General features: G+C 23.4%; 1 protein-coding gene across 1 annotated transcript; it reads right to left on the bottom strand.

Annotated features, from left to right (window-relative positions):
- Window positions 1–8,643: 8,643 nt before the first annotated feature.
- LOC113556590 (eIF-2-alpha kinase GCN2) lies at window positions 8,644–18,480 on the bottom strand. Its single transcript, XM_026961635.1, has 23 exons — window positions 18,430–18,480; window positions 18,164–18,330; window positions 16,896–17,031; window positions 16,680–16,799; window positions 16,458–16,594; window positions 15,908–15,965; window positions 15,666–15,800; window positions 15,229–15,423; window positions 14,778–14,905; window positions 14,514–14,669; window positions 14,210–14,404; window positions 14,013–14,145; window positions 13,544–13,710; window positions 13,293–13,467; window positions 12,569–12,953; window positions 12,324–12,511; window positions 12,031–12,258; window positions 11,801–11,958; window positions 10,820–11,036; window positions 9,380–9,483; window positions 9,120–9,327; window positions 8,852–9,006; window positions 8,644–8,785 (listed from the first exon to the last, which is right to left on the bottom strand). The coding sequence occupies exons 1-23, from the start codon at window positions 18,478–18,480 to the stop codon at window positions 8,656–8,658; spliced, it is 3,726 nt and encodes a 1,241-aa protein (XP_026817436.1). The 3' UTR covers window positions 8,644–8,655.
- Window positions 18,481–18,817: the final 337 nt, after the last annotated feature.

Below are 18,817 nucleotides of genomic sequence, written 5' to 3'. Positions count from 1 at the left end.
ATAATTATTTCCAACATACCAATAATCCAACTTCCTAAGTAAAATCCTTCGCTATAAACTATAATATTTTTTTTCATAACATATTTTTTTAAATAATAAATAATACATTTTGAATTATTTTAGCAGTAAAACCTTTATTATTATTATATTAATAAAAAAAAAACAATCAAAAATTATTTTAAGTTGAGACGACATCGTCTTTTCACAGATCCCGAATCGAATTCATCAATTACTTGGTTCAAATTAATATTATTCTTTTTTTTCGAGCTACAAAGTAAGTAAAAGGTAAACTACTAAGCCTTTCATCTTGTCCCATAGTCGTTTTAAGGTAAGTTTATAACCTCTTTAAATAATAAAAAGATCTTTCGCAACCTGCTGTATTAGTAGGTATTATTCGGAATATTTTTAATGTCTCTGAAATTAATGGAAAACATTTTTGAATGTCATTTTGTTTTATGTATTCTATTTTTGATTCTAATTTGTCAGATGATGAATTATTGCCATGTTTTTGATTTTACTATTTTAAAATATAGATAGAATAATAATTTAATTGATAATGCCTAATACATGCACGAAAATTACAATTTTGTACCTGTTTATATATTATATTATATATTTTAATGATTTTCTGGTGGTGCAAAAACATAGCAGCACCACATTTTAGATGTGATGGTGCAAGTGCTGCGTTTGCACCACCCAGTTTACGCCACTGAAAATAGATAATATAAAATAAATTTAAATACCTACAACCCTGACATTCAACGAAGAAAGGAATAATAATCATCACTCGAACAAGAATAGGTCACACTCACGTAACTCACGTCTATCTCATCAAAAAGAATCATTGTGTATGATGCTGTGAATCTGTGATATAGGTACCAATGCAATGTACTACTAACAATAAAATGTATGGTTATAATCAACTGCCCCAAATACATCGAAATATCGAATTCAGCAAATCCACATTAACCACATTCACTATAAATCAAACACACATCGAAGAGAACACAGTATACTATAGAGTCTATAGCAATCCATAAATATTTCTATATCTCAAATTTAATTTGAAAATTGTAAAATGTCCAATCATTAACAATATTAACAGAAATAATTCCAATTTTTTTTCGAAATATGTTTACAAAATAGATTGGTATAAATCAAAGATCAAAACATTTTAAAAACGCTTACACGTCAACACCACGTCAACGGTCAACAAATAATTTGTTAAAAATGAATATTTATAAGTTGGAAAACTGTAATAAAATTATGTCACCAATTTAATATCATAAAATATCATATACCTTGTCACATATATTATTATTTTGTGTATATACGTATAGCTACATAGGTGCATTTTTAGGTGTACCAGTATACGGTTATAATTTATTAGTCACATCTGTTACTATACAACCCACAATCTCCGAATTAAATTGTTTTAATTTATTTGGTGTAGATATATATCAAAAAAATTAAAATTAAAAAAATAGCGGTATAAAATTAAAATAATTTATATTAAGCTACATAAAAAAAAGTTCGATTTAAATAAATTAAAGTTTATATACATTTACTGAAAATTTACATAAAACGTGGAAAATTGAACCGGTGCTTAACCAAGTCAAGTTTATGATTATGACCTCTACGCTCTATACAATATATGACTTAATTAAATTTAATATATAAATTATACAACGTAATTCTATTGAAAATTGAAATTATCAATAATTATTAATAAATATTACAGTATACACTATACAGTATACTTACACTATAGTGTACCTTAAGTTTATAAACCATGAAGCGGAATATGTATATACCTATCTGTACAGAAACAGCTATAAAAAACAAAACATCAAGAATGATAACAATGTAATGCTCCTTGGTTTTTAAGAAACTTAAATATCCTCAAAGACCTAGAAATTATATTTTTTCAAAACCACATCAAAAACTTGGCTAAAATATTGTCCAAATCTACTCACAAGTCAATAAGTTCAATGCACTTCCATCTCAACACAAACTATTCTATTGTTTAGTAATAAGCCACTAAACATAATAATTACTTCTTGTTATGGTTAAAAATTTATTTTTATAATTATATATATCGCACTTAGTAAATCAAAACATAAATATTTATTTATTCATTATATCTAAATATAGATAACACAAGCTAGGAATATCTAATTTACAACAAAAAATATGTCTATACAGGTAGTATAACAGAAAATAAAAAACCCATGAAAAATATAGAATAAATTAATATTAATGTACAATATATATATAAATTATTTAATATAATTGTATAATATATCCATGTTAGATGTATACATTATAAATAGTGAATAGTGAATAGTGAATACCATCAATCATTTAAATAATTCTCCCAAAGAAATACAATATTGTATAATATTACTTTTATTCAATCCAGTAGTGGTCTAAGAATTTTTAATGGAGTTGATAGAGGTGAATATGAGAATATATAGTCAATTTTCCAACAAAGACCTACCATAGTAACAAAATTACAGGTATGTATAATATGTACATTAAACCTTAATAAATATTATTATTTATTTTTACCATGCCATAAAATGTTGGTAATTGTAATTTATAAAAAACATATCACTTTGTCATAATTTTTGAGACATTACATCGGTAAGAACTTCTTCGAAATAAATAACCATTCTCCTTCACGAACGACTAATAATATTACCCATTGAGATGGCTTTATAAAATTACGTTAAATCAAAAAAAAAATATTAGGTTATATTAATAAAATAAATCACTCTTTACTTCGGTCATTATGTTTTCAGTCTTTTTATGAGTTATGATACAAATATATGCTGTATAATGTGGTTTATGATTAAAATATTTTAAACCATTTGTAAAATTAAATAAATATAATATGCTTGAAAAATCACTAAACATTTAATAAATCAATAGTAAGTTATGTATTTATAATAGTCTTTTAAAAGTGATTTAGTTGTTAGTGATTGGTCCATTTACTTTTATTGGACCATTATTATGTTACCTAATAAATTTTTCACGCGATGTGGCATTAAAGATTTCATAAATTTTAAGTATTATATATATTCATATGTTAATATAAGAAATGTATGGTTTGATTTGAATGTTGCATACAAAATCATTAATTCAGAAATAGAAATTTGAATATCTGACTCAAGGTAAAATTATCAAATTTTTCAAACGGTTGATAGATACTTACTCAAATACAATTTAAATGTAATGAATCTAATGATACTTACTAATGATAAATCATAATATCATTCATAGGCGCAACTAGCGTCAAAAATCTGAGGGAGCTAAAAATATTTACAAGTCTTGTGTTTAATCTAAAAATATTCAACCCCTCATAATCACCCAGCAATGGCTTGTACAGGAGATTTTTAAAGAGGAATGTGGCAAAAGCCCAAAATATTAAATTGTTTGTAAATAAGGTAGGTAGGCATGTTTTGACAATATAGTTTTAAGTAACCTGGTTATTAATTCAATAAAAATAAGCTACGCATACTTACTCATAATAAATATATAATAAAATGAGGATGTCATAACACTCATAACCTCCTAACACTTCCTTTTTAGATGCTACTGTCTAACCAATAAAAATAGAGAGCTTAAAAAAATAATACACCTATTTACTAATAAAATGTATTATTTATTATGAATAATAATAATGTTCTTAAACAAAATTATATTAAATAAAAAAAGTATGCAGTAAAAAAGTAAAAAAAATATTTTATCATATACCTATTATAATAAATTACATAAGTACTTAACTCATAAAACATAACATATTGATAGTATTATTATTTTATATTAAAGTAATACATCTATCCTTTTTTAAAAATTTATTAACAATAACATGAGTGTCAATTATATTAGCAATGTCTCTTTCTATACATAAAACAAATAAATAACTAAATCTTTCTTGTCACATACTACTTCTTAACCATCAATTTTTTATACGCCTCATTGAGGAAAATGAGCGTTCGCATGTAGCTGAACTTACTGCAATTTATTACAGCCTAGGATAGATATGATTTTCAACAACTTTTTATTTAAATCATTAAAATCAAAATCATTTTTTGAGACTTTTAAACAATTATGTGCAACTACCATTTCGAACTTTAAACTGTCAATTTCCTATTGGAAATTATTACTGATAAGCTGCAATAGAGTTGTTATATAATATAAACGTCAATAAATATTAAATTATTTTGTTAGTTGTAATTAAATGGTTTCAATAATTTTAATAAGCTTCAAGTAAAATCGTTTAAACACTGGATGGGCTATGGATAAAACTGGGGAGCTAAGCCCCCCAGCCCCCTCAAGCTCCTGCAAGCCCCCCTGTAATCGAGCCTATGATATCATTGCATATAAAAAACGATTCTGAGTAGAAATGATATGTCAGTGGACAGTGATAGTATACATATTTTATAATTTATTATATTATATATTAGGTAATTTATCTTTTTGTTAATTATTATAATAAGGTACTTATGTAAAACTAATTTTCCTTAAAATCAACCCATTTTATATTTCATCTTTTACATTATTCTAGATAAAATATAAATTGATTTTGTGGAATTTTGAAATTAAATCATAGTTTTGCATATTTTGTTATTTTGTCAAAGTTTATATGTGAAAATTTGTATAATTAATAATAGCCTAATTAGAATAAATATTTTGGAAATTTTGGTAAGTAGAAAATAATATCAGTGTATTGACGAAAAGTTTGATTTCTGCAGTTAATATTTTTTTAAATTAAAACAACATAATTAATAATTATTATTAGTATTATTAAGTAACTATACAATTTTATCAACTTTTTAACTTCAAACGCTTAAAAAAGTTTAAACAAATAAAAATGCAATCACAGATTTTTAAAAATTTTATTGTAAAGATAACTTATGAAAAACTTAAAATTTAATTTTTTTCTAATTGGTTAAAAAATTCTAATTGTGTCTATAGTTTATAATGTTTATATAAATCGTTCAAAAGTGTTAAAATATTTTTAAATTTATATCATAACTATAGAATGCTAATATAAATATTTGGAAAAAATGTCTATTATCTAGGTACCTACCAAGGTACGTTATATTTATTTCTTTTTCGAATTATAATTAAAAAAAGTTAGGCAAGTGGGTATCGCTCTGCTGTATAGTAGAGATTGGAGAGTAGGTCTCTATAATGGATGTGTTAAATTTGAACGCAATGACAGGTATCATTGTATACTAAAAACGATTCTGAATGGAGATAATTTGTCAATCTATGATAATTAGTAGGATATATTATATTATTACCTATATTTAAATTAATTAAATTGTAATATATTGTTATTTTACGCGATTTCGTAAAAAATTTAATTTCATATTACGCTCATAAAATATTTCTATATTGACGCTGGAATTTTTTTTTACAGTTACTCGAAAGAAAACTTTTGGATAACCTATTGTATTGGCTTTTTGAATTCTATGTATAAATCACAAACATTTTACGAATTTTCAACTTTAAAATTCCTTGTAAATTTTCGTGATTTTGATATATTTCGTAAACATTTGAACTTTAAATTCTTATAAACAAAAATTATGACTAACGATTTTTGATTTTTTTCACCACGATAAATACAACTTAAAATAAACTTTGTATTAAGTTTTAAAGATTTTTGGATAGTCAATTTTTTTTATAGTCATTTCATAAAAAAAAAACTTAGAAAATTCGAAAATTTATATTGTTTATAAATAGCTTAAAAAAGGTCAAAATATTTGGAAAATTTAATCGTAAATAGATAACGCTAATATAAACATTTGGTGAAAATGTCAAGTATTTACAATGATTCGTTTTTAAGTTACAGCAAAATAAAAACATCGATTTTGAAAATTGATTATGTATAAAAATTCCCGTTTTTCCGTCACTTTTTTAAGGTTTTTCCTAACGCTTTTGAAAACTATTGGAAATTTTTTACTTTTGACCCCCTAAAGTACCAAGTCAAAAATCAAAGCATTATTTCTACTCCAAATCGTGATAACAAACACAAAAAAAAAACATACATCATTGTAAAATCAATACATTCCTCACTTCGTTCAGAATTTAAAACAATATTTTTGGTAGAAGATTTTATTAAAAACTATTATCCTTATTTTCCCAAAACTTTTAGATCTTGACCGGAACAATATCATGTATTGATTTTTATTTTTTTTAATGTGTGTATTTTTAGACGATTTATAATAGAAAAAAAAATACTTTGATTATTAACTTTGATGGTTTCTGTAAATTAAATCTAGCAGGTTATTTTGTATTATTCATAAATATTTTGTTTTTTGAGTTTTTTGTGTGATCAATTTTTATTTGTGAGTAAAAACCTTGACAATTTATTACAAGATTCCTCGTAAGTTTTTCTTTCATAAAATAAATAACCTTAAGGATACAACTGTACATTTTTTTTTTTATGGAAATATTAAGTTTTATTCAATGAAATTTCCCAAAATATATAGATACATTTTAAGCTAGGTACTGTCTATTACATACCACAAACATATTCACATCGTTCTACGGTAAGAAGTCAATACTAACTCAAAAGTTAATTACATTATATTACTATTATCATAATTTATAATATTAAAAAATGCAATTATATGTTCGGTAAACATTTATTCAATCCACCGTTTTAGTTGTTGGTTATTACTTCCTTACTACTACCTTATTACTTTTACATTAAGTTAGGTTAACACCTTCATAAATCACGCATAATTTAATCATTTGACATTCATAGCATACTATTAGTCTTAATTCATATCATAGTAGGTAGCTACTAAATGATATTTGTTCTCAATATAAATTACAATATATAGTTCAATACTATAAAATATATACGTCTGTAATTAGGTTGCAAACAATGCAAACAAGCAAACACTTAGGTATACTAATATGAGCATAGGCGCAACTAGTGGGGGGGAGGGGCTTAGCCTACCCAGTTTTATATGTTATCAATACTAGTGGTGTAGCCACCACAGATTGCTGATATCAATTTAGCCTACCAGAAATATAGCTCTAGTTGTGCCTATGAATATAAGGGCTATAGACCTATAGCCACCCCCATCCAAAAGAAAAAAAATTGACCCTAATTGTGCCTATATCAACTACAAAATTTGAATTTGTATAAAGTTAGGCTTGAACAGAAAACTTGATTTTTTCTCTTGTTTGTTTGAAGATAAATAAATTAATAAGTTTGTGAATAAAAGTACTCAGGTTTTTGTCAGTGAAAACAATATAGAAATATTTTTACTTTTACAAACAAACTTCTGAAAGTTTTGAAAATATGTTATCAATGTACACATTTGAATTATAAAAATAATTAATAAGTAAATATGTATCATTGTTTTCGTTGGATTGTTTCAACGATCTTTAAAATCTTTCATATCTTTGAAAAACCTCATCATAATAGGTATAGAATCAGGATAACGTATACATATATAAAAATACTAAATAGTATAAATTAATAATCATTTTAATTCTAACTTTCTAATAACTAAATATGTTTTTTTTGTAAATAGGGACATATACTTACCTATAATTTCTAATTAATAATACATATAACATTTATTACCTACCCACTTTATTGTCTTTATACGTATTTATGTGTTTGTACTTATTTTAATTATAGTAAAGATACAATTTATAAACATGTTGTGAAAATATGCTTGTCCCTTGACTAATACAACATTCAATAATTTTAACTTTGTCTTTTATATTAATAAATAATATTTTGGTATGACGGACCATTGACAGACAGGTCTCATTGTATAATAATATTTTAATGGTTTATAAAAAAATTATTTGAATTGTGATGGAAAATTAATAGCAATTAAATAATTAAATATAAATAAAATATGTATAAACAAGAAAAATAATGTTGATTTACTAATTATTTAGTCATAGTAAAAATGATTGAAAACATGGACTGCTCTCATACTAGTTGATTATCATGAATATATATTTAATTAAATTATGAAGTATTTAATTAACTAATAATTTATACATATTTAGTCTTGATGGTATTTCTTTTAATAGCAAATATTTCTTATATTTTGGAAAGTACTAATATTTTCTTTTTTACATAATTTAAAGTCATTCAATCATTTCTATTATTATTCTTATTATTTTTGCAAGTTATTATACTTTTTTTTATGAATGGCATACATTCTTTAACCTTGTTTGAAATTGTTCTAAAAATTTCAATATATTACAATTTTTATTTACCAGTAAGTTTTTAATTATAACTATTATAAGTTACAAATTATAACTTTAATGTATTTAAAATATGTATGAGAGGAGTCGAGTGGCACAATCACACATTGTTGGTAAGACACTTTCTAATCATCTAAACTTTTAAAAAGTTGGCAAAGATTTTCTCTGAATATTATTAAAATTGTTTTAGGAAAAAACCTTACACTCAACCATAAGATCTTAGATTTATATCTATTAGAGATAATATGAAACAAAATAAGAAATATAATATTTAAAAACGGTTTCCAACTATTAATAATTTAAAAAGTATAAATTGTTTTCAACATATATACATAGGTTTATATTTTATACAAAAATTATTAAACAAATAATTCGTAGATTTGTTTTAGTAAATAATTAACAGATCAGTAACTTAAATATGTTTCCTCTTAATGTATAAAATATAAAAATAGTATCAGTACTTTTGTGTTTTGTGTTAACTATATAATTAAATACTTTATTCAAATCTTTTTTATGATGTGAAAATCTGAAAAACAACAATTCATAATATGCATGAGAAATTTAAACATATATTTTAAAAATAATTTTGTACCTTTTAATTAAAACAGAAATATCACTTTCTAAAGTTTCCAAATCCATCAAAGAGCCTAATGCTTTTACTAGTTCTGCATCAATATTAAGTACGAGTATTTCAACACGCATTTTTGGAGACAATTTTTGTAAAGTTTTTGAAACAGCATTTGAAATCTATATAAATTAAGTGATATAAATAGCTTTCTAGTAGATATAGAAACACATTAGATATAAGATACCTGATATAGGTAATATTATTTATAATCAATGGTAATAATAATAGGTACCTGACTCTCATAACGACGTTTGACAGATGTGACCAATTTTTCTTCAGTCAAAAAAATTATATTTATAAATTGGTTTTCATTAATAGATCGTGATTCATTTTTGACAATATTATTAGTTTGAGGTATGACTGTAGTTAAACTATTTTGTCTATTTTTACGCCGCATAGATTCTATAAATTCAGTTACAGTCATAGTTTTATCCTGAAATCTGAAATATATAATACAGTAAAAATGTTAAAATGTTATTTTATTTTACTAACTTGTCTTCCATCAACCGTCTTAATATTACTGACTTGGATTCTTTTAACATGACAATATTTTTCACATACAAATCAGTGCAATAATCTTGAATTTGTTCCAATGTCTGCAAACATTATTAGTAAAGATACTTAATATGTTATATTTTAATAAAACACAATAGTTAATTTAAGGCAAATTTACATATTTAATAAAAATCAAAAAATCTTATCATTCAACATTTATGTTAGAGAGTATATATTATTTGACACTATTTTATTTTTACTTTAATCAATCTATGGTATATGATCAAAACATAATATATTTATAAGATTATAATAATAATGATAAATTATATTATACGTGAATTATTATGTTAAACTTTTACACAAAATAAGTTAAAAAAAAAAAACACCAACAAAAACTTAATATAAATGTACCATAGAAAAAAATATGTTATATAACACCTGTTATACAGCAATTACACTTATTTACTAATTTTAAGTTGAAAATAATATAACCTATAATTTGATATAAAAAACAACTAGTAATAAAAACAATAATAGTTTAACATAATTTATACACAACTGCCCAAGAGGCAGATTTAAATAAATAAGTTTATAAAAAAGTCTTTTACGTTCATAAGAATATTTACTAGTACATATTTAATAAAATTGTAAGAGATATTATTTAAATAGAAAAATTTTGTTTTCCTAAATAATATTATATATGAAGAAATTTTACAATTGATCAAAATAACAGAAGTAATACTTCAAAATAAAATAATATGGTCCTTTAAGTTTCTGAAAAATCCGATTAGAAGTGATTAATTAAACGTGTATAAACATAAATATAATTAGGTATAAATTAATTTAGGTATAAACAATAAGTTCGAGTCACATTTATATCATTTAAATTTGATATGATGTATTTTAAATGTTTACTATTAACATTATAAATTATCTTCAGTTGCATTGAATTTAGATGACAATTGATTAAATAGATATTAAAAAAATTTCAGGATGAGTAAAATTTTCAGAAGATAGATTAAAATCACCAAGAAATATAAAAGCAATACTTGAGAATGTATTCATTGACAAGGCTAAAAAATACTTTATAGTAATTCTTTTTTAGTGCTAAATGGAAAATAAATACAATGATTTGCTCAAATCTCAGATTTATAAAAATAATAGATTTTCAATATTTGATAAATCTATATTTAAGGTTTTAGAATCATTTGATTAAATCATTAATTGCAATAAATACTTTTCTTTGTCTTTTAAACATGCCTGAATAAGAGCTTTGATCATATATATATGTATAGAAATATTATGAAAGCCTAGTTCATTAAAATTTACTTTGTTTGTTGACCAAGTCTCAATAAAATAAAATATGTAATTAATAGTTATAACTAGTCACTTACATTTAATAGATATTACAATTTTTAATTATGTTAGGTATACCTGTACTACATCAAAAACAAGTGTTTTAATTCCTATTGACCATAAGTCCTTGGCAATATTTAATTTTTCTTCAGTCATAGTTTTACTGCTATTTGATGAACATAATATTACATCTATTCCTGATGATTCTGTTTGAAACAATGCTGCCAGTTTATCCAATGAAAAACTTATACCTATCGCTGTTTGTTTTATATCGTTTGATATATCTAAATTCCTCCTAAAGTTATATAAAAATTAATAATAATTAGGGCTGGGATTAATATGTAATAAAAAACCAAAAATATGTGCATATATAAGTAGTTAAAATGGCCAAAATATGTAGTAGTATAAAATAAAAAAATACGTAACAAGAAAATTTTTAAATTATGTTAACGTGTAAAATTAAAATAAAATTCTAAGTAATTTTTGAAGAATATACAATTAATAATTTTTAATTTCTAATCAATTCAATTTAAAAAATATAAAATATAAAGATATTTTCACAACCACGTGAACGCAAGTACTGACACTGTTGAAAATTTGTAAATATATTTTGTCTAATAATTGATGAATAAAAGATCATTAATGTATAGTTATCGAACAGAAACAAATAAGATAAACTATAATCAAGTTATTAATATTTAACTAATACTTTCATAGTTTAATAAACTTATTTCCCATGTGTATTATACACTTCCAATGTTTACAAGTATTATTATCAAAGTATAAATGTATAATATAATACTACTAAACCACCGAAGTTGTCAAAATTTACGAAATATGTAATCAAAAAACAGAAATTTTACAAATAATGTTAAAATATGTATTTATGACGAAATATGTAAAAACATGTAAAATAAAATTTGTTTATTTTATTGCAAATCATGTGAAATGAATTTATAATTTCCAATACTTAATTTATCATGTTTTAGTAAAAATATGTATTTACATATAAATCCCAGCCCTAATAATAATTATTTAAAAATACTAAGTAAAAATTACCTAAATGAAGATATTAGCTTATCATAGCAACCACCAGCTGCTAGTACATCATATTCTGTAATATTCTTCTTACTTTTATTATAATAGACAATTTCAAATATTAATCCTGAATAAAATTGCATAATGTTCATCAATCCAGGGACAATAACAACTGAATACTAAAATACGGCTTCAATTAATTAACTTAATTATATATATATATATAGCAGTAATTTCATTTATTCATTTACTTTGATATTTAATGATTCAATATGTTTAATGACAGTTTCTAAATGATGCAGTGCTTCTCGTGAAAAAATTCCACATTTTGATTTGCGTACTGTTATCTTACGACATACTTCAATCATGTCAGCCAGCGTGTGTTCCATTGAAAAAAAGTTCATTGCTATATTGATTTGATGATTAGCAAATCCTAAAAGTTCTAACTCTTCAATTTGTTCTGGGGCTAAACTATTTTGCTGTACATTATATGAATAAAACCATTATCACGTTTCAATAAAAATATAATATAAACATTGTTTACTTTGAATCTTGAAAAATAGCTACAAATTTCTAAATGCCGAGCCCTTTCTATTCCAGAATACATCAATATTCCTTGAACCAATGACATATGATTTAGACGAATTACACAGTTATTAGGATTAAAATCTTTTAGTTTATTAAATATTTCTGCTGCAATTGATAATAATTCAGCTTCAGCTATTAGATCACCTTAAACAAATTAACAAACAATTAAACTGTGTATAAAATTATTTTTTGGTAACAAACCTTGTGATGTACTTATAATATCAAAGGCGGCCTCATAGAGTTCACGAGGATGAACTCCATAAACCCTTCTTTGACGGTAAACTCTGTCAATTGAGTATCGTTTCAAATTAGAAATTGTAGGATTGTGTGCTAAGAATCTGGCAAAGGGAATTCTAAGACTGTAAGGTATACATGTTAATCCACCCCACCTTGCCATCATAGTTACAGTATTTTCATTGATCATGGAATTCAATGCTGGCATTAACAATGGAGTGCACAACCAAACACCTCCATGAAGCTGAAATATTTCTTTTACTATGTCAATAATTTTATCTAATCGGCCATGATGAAGTACATTTTTTCCAGCTGTCATAGTAAATGTTATATCTTCCACAGTAGTCACTTTCTGCAAGATAATACAGAATTCAATATTAAAAACAAAGATTTTATATTTATAGACTATTTAGCATTATTTAAAAAAAAAATAATTAGAACAAATAGATATCTGTTATTCATAATCTGTACAATATATTTTATTAATATAAAATTTATTATAAATTTAAAATATTGTGATACCTATTAATATTTCTAAATACCACTTCAATAATGAAACATTCTCAATTGTTGTCAATTTTAATTTATATTTTTTAAATACACCAATAAAACATATTTTTTAAAATTTGGGTTATTATTACAAATTATAGTAAATTATTATTGAAAATAATAATAAAAATTGTATATTTACTTGATTAAAACACGAAGCAATAAGGTGTTTATAGTTTTTACTTTTTGAATTGGAAAGAGTATTTCTGACCATTTCATGTAATTCTGTATCTTTCAATTTAGGAGGTGGTATATATTGGCTTTGTAATATGTCTGTTGAATTTGGTCGTTTGCACGGATCATGATTTAATAACCACCTATCCATTATAATTATAAAAATTAATATATGTCCTTTACAATATGATATACATAGATTATAACAATTTATTATACTTAATAATATGTTTTTGAGCAGGATCTCCAATTTTTAAAAATTCTGTAGGTAAAATACATTCATTCATTCTCAAATCAGTCAATACTTTTATCCTTTCCATGTCTGTTGAAAATTGTTTGTGACACATTTCAAAAAAAATTATACCCAAACTATAAATATCAACTTTCTGAAAAATAAATAAGAAATATATTAAATTTTATGTTTAAAATTATATTATTAAATTATGAATTACAAATAATAATTTTGAATAGTAATTTTCACTAGTAAATTGATAAATAATTATAAGACAATTACTAAATATGTTTAATTGGAAGTAAAATCATACAAAAAAATGTAACTTTAAAGACAATTTAAAACAATAATTTATTAAGCATTTACAAAATATTTGTAAAAAAAAAAAAGTAATATAAAAACCTTCATCTATAACCATAATATTTATGAGAATAAATTTAATATTATTTAACTTACTTCATTGTATACAGCTTTAGGACCTAAAATATTAAGTTCAGGCGCAACATACAAAGCTGTACCAATATTGCCAGTTTGAGATGTATCAACAAAAATATCTTGAATATTTGTTGAATCCACTTCGGGGATATGTCTTTAAAATCCATTTAAATACTATTATTAAGACTTTATTGTTAGATTTATAATAGTGATAATACCTTTGAATTATAGTTGTAGCTAAACCAAAATCTCCAATTTTAACATGATCGTCAGAGTCAATGAATATATTAACAGGTTTTAAGTCCCTATGAATTATTCCTTGTTGATGAATGTATGAAAGCCCCTCAACAATTTCTCTTAATAGACGCCATACTCTTTTAGGCTCTTTATATAGACCATTGTCAACTGCATTACTAAATAAAATAAAATATTAAAAATTTTAAATAATTAGACAATCATCATAGAATCATTAAATTTAAAAATTGGTTTAAATACATAAGTATAATTATTTATATTTAATACCGAAGAGTACTTTTTTCACAGAACTCCATTTGAATATACATAAACTGATCAACCTTATCTATTGAATCTTCATTTTCATTATTAATTCCTTGACTTGAGCTATCATAAATTGTACTTTCAGTGGAATTCAAATTAACTTTTCCAGAATCAGACGGACTAAATAACAATAATAAAATGAATAATGAATAATAAACAGTTTAAATTAACTTAAGAAAAATGTGTTCCTTTTTTAAAAATAATGGCTTAATGGTAATTTTTATTTACATAAATGCTATCCAATCGTCATCTTCATCTGAACTACTCTCGCTATTATTTTCTTCAATTAAATTTGATAATCTCCAACCACAGCTAATGTCTTTTAAAGGCCAAATTTCAGCAGTTTTATTTTTTTTCTATTAAAAACAACATTTTGTAAAATTAATTAAACAAACTCATTGAAAATAATTTATAAAACTAAAAATTAATTAAATTTAACAATTTAATTAATTCCCATTTTATCTCTTTTTTTAAAAATATTAAACAAAATTAAAATCAGTACTATAAATGCTAAATATTAATAATTAAATCACAATTTAAATCACTTGATATTAAAAAAAAAACAATATTTTTAATGTTTTTTTTTCACATGACATAAAATTATGTTTCTAGTTAGTTTACAATTTAGATGTAAAATATACTAGTAATATATCAGACATAGATATACTTATTTACTAACATTTTTTTGAGGTGTACCTTCTTGACTGACTTTAGCTGCTTCTATCCAAGAATTGAAATATCTGACAACGTTTTCATGGTTCAGACGTGATAAAAGTTTAACTTCTCTAGTGATTTTTTTATTGAGGTTTTTATTCTTCTCATTTAATTCAATACATTTTATAGCATATAGACAGTCATCTAGTTTATTTTTTACCTATTCATATAATTCATTAATTAACATTATATAACAAATAAATATATTTAAAAAAGTTTGAACTGTTTATCATAGTTGTATAAACTTAATTTTTATTAAATTTCTGTTTTAAATACATAATTTAGGTTAAATAGGTTTAATTTGTTCATATTGTGTACAATTTTTCATACACAATTTATGAGAACATGTAACTAAGATTAATTAAGTAAAAATCATGAATTTAATTAGTAACATTATCAAACCTTAAGAACATCTCCAAACGCTCCTTTACCAAGCCAATCCAAAATAACAAATTCCTTATCAAGCCGAGATTTGGATGAAGTAAAATTATATTCAAAAATATGGTTATCATTCCAATTGCTATCATCTATTTGATCCTAAAAATAAACAAATGTTGTTGTAATTATCATGGTTTATTTAAAACTCATTACTATAAAGAATACAAATAAAATAAAATAAATATATTATTAAAAAGTTACATTACTTTTTGCTGAATATTTAATTTCAATGGTGAATTGGTGTGTAATGAACATGAGAGTTCTCTGAAAAAATATGCAATGTTTTAGATTTTAATATACATAAAATATACAATATGCTTGTTACTTATAAAATTATTAAAATGCTATAGTTAAAAATTAAATAAAACTCATTACAGTTTAAAATTTAAATTGCCATATAAATGTATTATTTATGAAAAACTTATAAATTGGCAAATTAATAAATTAATTTTTAACAATATGTAAGTTGGTTATTAAATAATGTTTATAATGAAAATTTATAATTTTATATTTTTAACCAATTATCAATAATGTACAATAGAAACTATCAGTATATTTTTTTTTTTAACATTGTTTAAAAGTTAATTGTTCTTTTATGTACATTAAAAATAATTCAACTACAATAACTTCTATTTATAAATTATGTATCATAATATTTAATGAAAATTATTTAATTTTTATCAATAATAATGTTTTAAAAAATATTATATTCAATATATACAAACATTTAGTTGCATTAGTGCCTATTTTACTTACTTCAAATTTAACTCATCTTCTTCATCTTCGTCATCTATAGTTTCAATAGTGTTATGTCTTGTTTTATTTTTATGCATTCGTAGTTCTTCTTTGAGAGCTTCTCTCTTTTTTGACATTTCATTGTGAATCAATTGTTTCTAAAAATAATATTTATTAAATTTTGAACTAATAGTTAAATAACTGATCATAAAAATTATAACCAAATATAACAAATGTAATTACAGTTAATTCAACTTCTTGCTTTTTAGTTTCTCTTTCTTCAAACTCTTTTTGTTGTTTCCTTGACATCATTTCTTCATAGAATGAAGCATACTGAGGTTTATTGTATAGAGAAAGAAAATTCTAAATAAACAAATACATGTTTTAACTAATATTTTAGTGAGTAAAAATAATTTATTATAAGCACTGATATTTTATGAATTATCTTATTTCAGTTACCTGAACTTGTTGGACGAGTTCAAATATCATTACTTCGCCAATTATTTTAGAAGCTAATTCATTTAATTGTTTTTCTAAATAAATAAGATAGTTTGCCGGTATACCTTTAGCATTTTTAAGTTCTATCAATGGTATTCTACAATTAAAATCAATATATTAATTATAAAATATGTTTTATATTTAAAATTTTCTTAATTATTTTTGTAGATTGTACTTTTTGTACAAGGACACCTTTAAAAAATAAATTCATCAGGTGTAACATACAAAGAATACAATTTAATTTAGTACTAATATTAACTTTTTCATTTCAAAATTTATTCTAAAACATTTTTTAAAACTACAGTGGGTATATTTCTACCAATTGGCCATTCTGCTTTGCTCGTAAAGAAAGTCAGAGATAAAAGTTTATAATAAAAATTAAAATATTGATTCAAAAACTGCTTATATTGTTAGCATTATTAAATGTTAGTTATACTACTAACATTAATCTATCCTGATAAAATTACAACAATACAGTTTAAAAGAAAGATTTCAAAAATTAAAAATATTTTCATTTTAATTAAACACGTGACTCATGTACTTGGTATTGTGATTGCAGAAGATTATTGACTGTATAGAATAGATAGTTATTATTTATTTATTTTGATTTAAAGTCTTTTTGAGATTTCTGGATCTCATTGAGATAAACTTATATTTATCTAAATCATGAACATATTTATAAAACCAATCATAGATAATTTTTAAAAAAAGTAGAAATAATAACAATATAGATAATAATATGATATAATTTTGTTTATGTATTAGTAACATCACATTCACTCATTTACCACTGCAAGATATTATGTTTAATAGAAATGATGCATTAGCTAAATAGTTATAAATTGAATTATAAATTCAAATCTCCACAGAATCTAACATTTTTTGACAGTTAGTTTTTATTATTTAATAGTGCTGCTGCTTACCGCTAAACGATGAAAAACAAAAGTTTTATCTTATGCTTTATAATTAAATACCTCCAATATGACCCGCAGAGCATAACAATTGACAAATGTTTGCCAAATACACAAATCACGTGTAACTGGTTTTACAGAAGTATTATTAGTGAATAATTTTAATATATTTTTTAAGCTTATATATACTTCCATATTTAACTAAACATTTAATATTATGAAAAATATTTATTTTATAAATTTCTTGAATTGAATGCACAATATTAATATGTTACAGGAAGCGGAAAAGTTAAATTTGCATAAGATATCTCAACTTACTCATTAGGATAATTGTCTAATGCCTTGACATGCAGTTCAACTAGAATGTTGTTTTGTTGTAAGTTTGTGAATCCTTCAGGTAAAACAGTAATAGTAACATCTAATGGTTTCCAAATATCCGTAGCTATACATTCATTGTTGTCCGTTAATTGATCATTGAAAATTGACTAGAAGTGATGAAAATTATTTTAAACATTAATCGTTATTCTTTAATGTGTATTGTTTATAAATGCAGATTATGACAACATCACAAATGTAAAACTTACTTTTAACGCTTCTAATTCGTTCGTTTGTCGTTCTTGCAAAGTCTCTCCCATTGAATCGACCAGATCATCGAAACTTTGTAGTTTGAATATGAATTTTAGGGGGAATGGACTTGGAAAAATTCGTTCGTTTGAACGTCACATCGAAGCGTACCTAGAAGCTAGTACCTACGGGCTACAGTAAGTAAACAATCATCTAATATCTAACACGTGCCATCCTGTTATCATATGATTTATCAGTTATCAATTGCGTATTGTGCCTTACGCCGGTATCAGCACCACGATAAGATAATAATTTAATATTAATATATTATTATTATTTTTTTTATATTTCGTAATTCGTGCAATAATTAATAATTATATTGGTTAATGTAGTCCAATCAGTAATCTC

This window comes from Rhopalosiphum maidis, chromosome 3, assembly GCF_003676215.2.
Source record: "Rhopalosiphum maidis isolate BTI-1 chromosome 3, ASM367621v3, whole genome shotgun sequence".
NCBI lineage: Eukaryota > Metazoa > Arthropoda > Insecta > Hemiptera > Aphididae > Rhopalosiphum > Rhopalosiphum maidis.
The sequence above is the reverse complement of the archived record's forward strand: the minus strand, read 5'-3'. Positions and strand labels throughout refer to the sequence as shown.

What these genes read in the sequence shown, in the direction of transcription:
- LOC113556590 (XM_026961635.1), bottom strand. Translation starts at nt 18,480, where the DNA reads ATGGGAGAGACTTTGCAAGAACGACAAACGAACGAATTAGAAGCGTTA. An exon ending in GAAGATGAGTTAAATTTGAA is followed by an intron (nt 15,966 to 16,457) that starts GTAAGTAAAATA and finishes ATATTTTTTCAG; the next exon opens with AGAACTCTCATGTTCATTAC. An exon ending in CGTTTGGAGATGTTCTTAAG is followed by an intron (nt 15,424 to 15,665) that starts GTTTGATAATGT and finishes TTATATGAATAG; the next exon opens with GTAAAAAATAAACTAGATGA.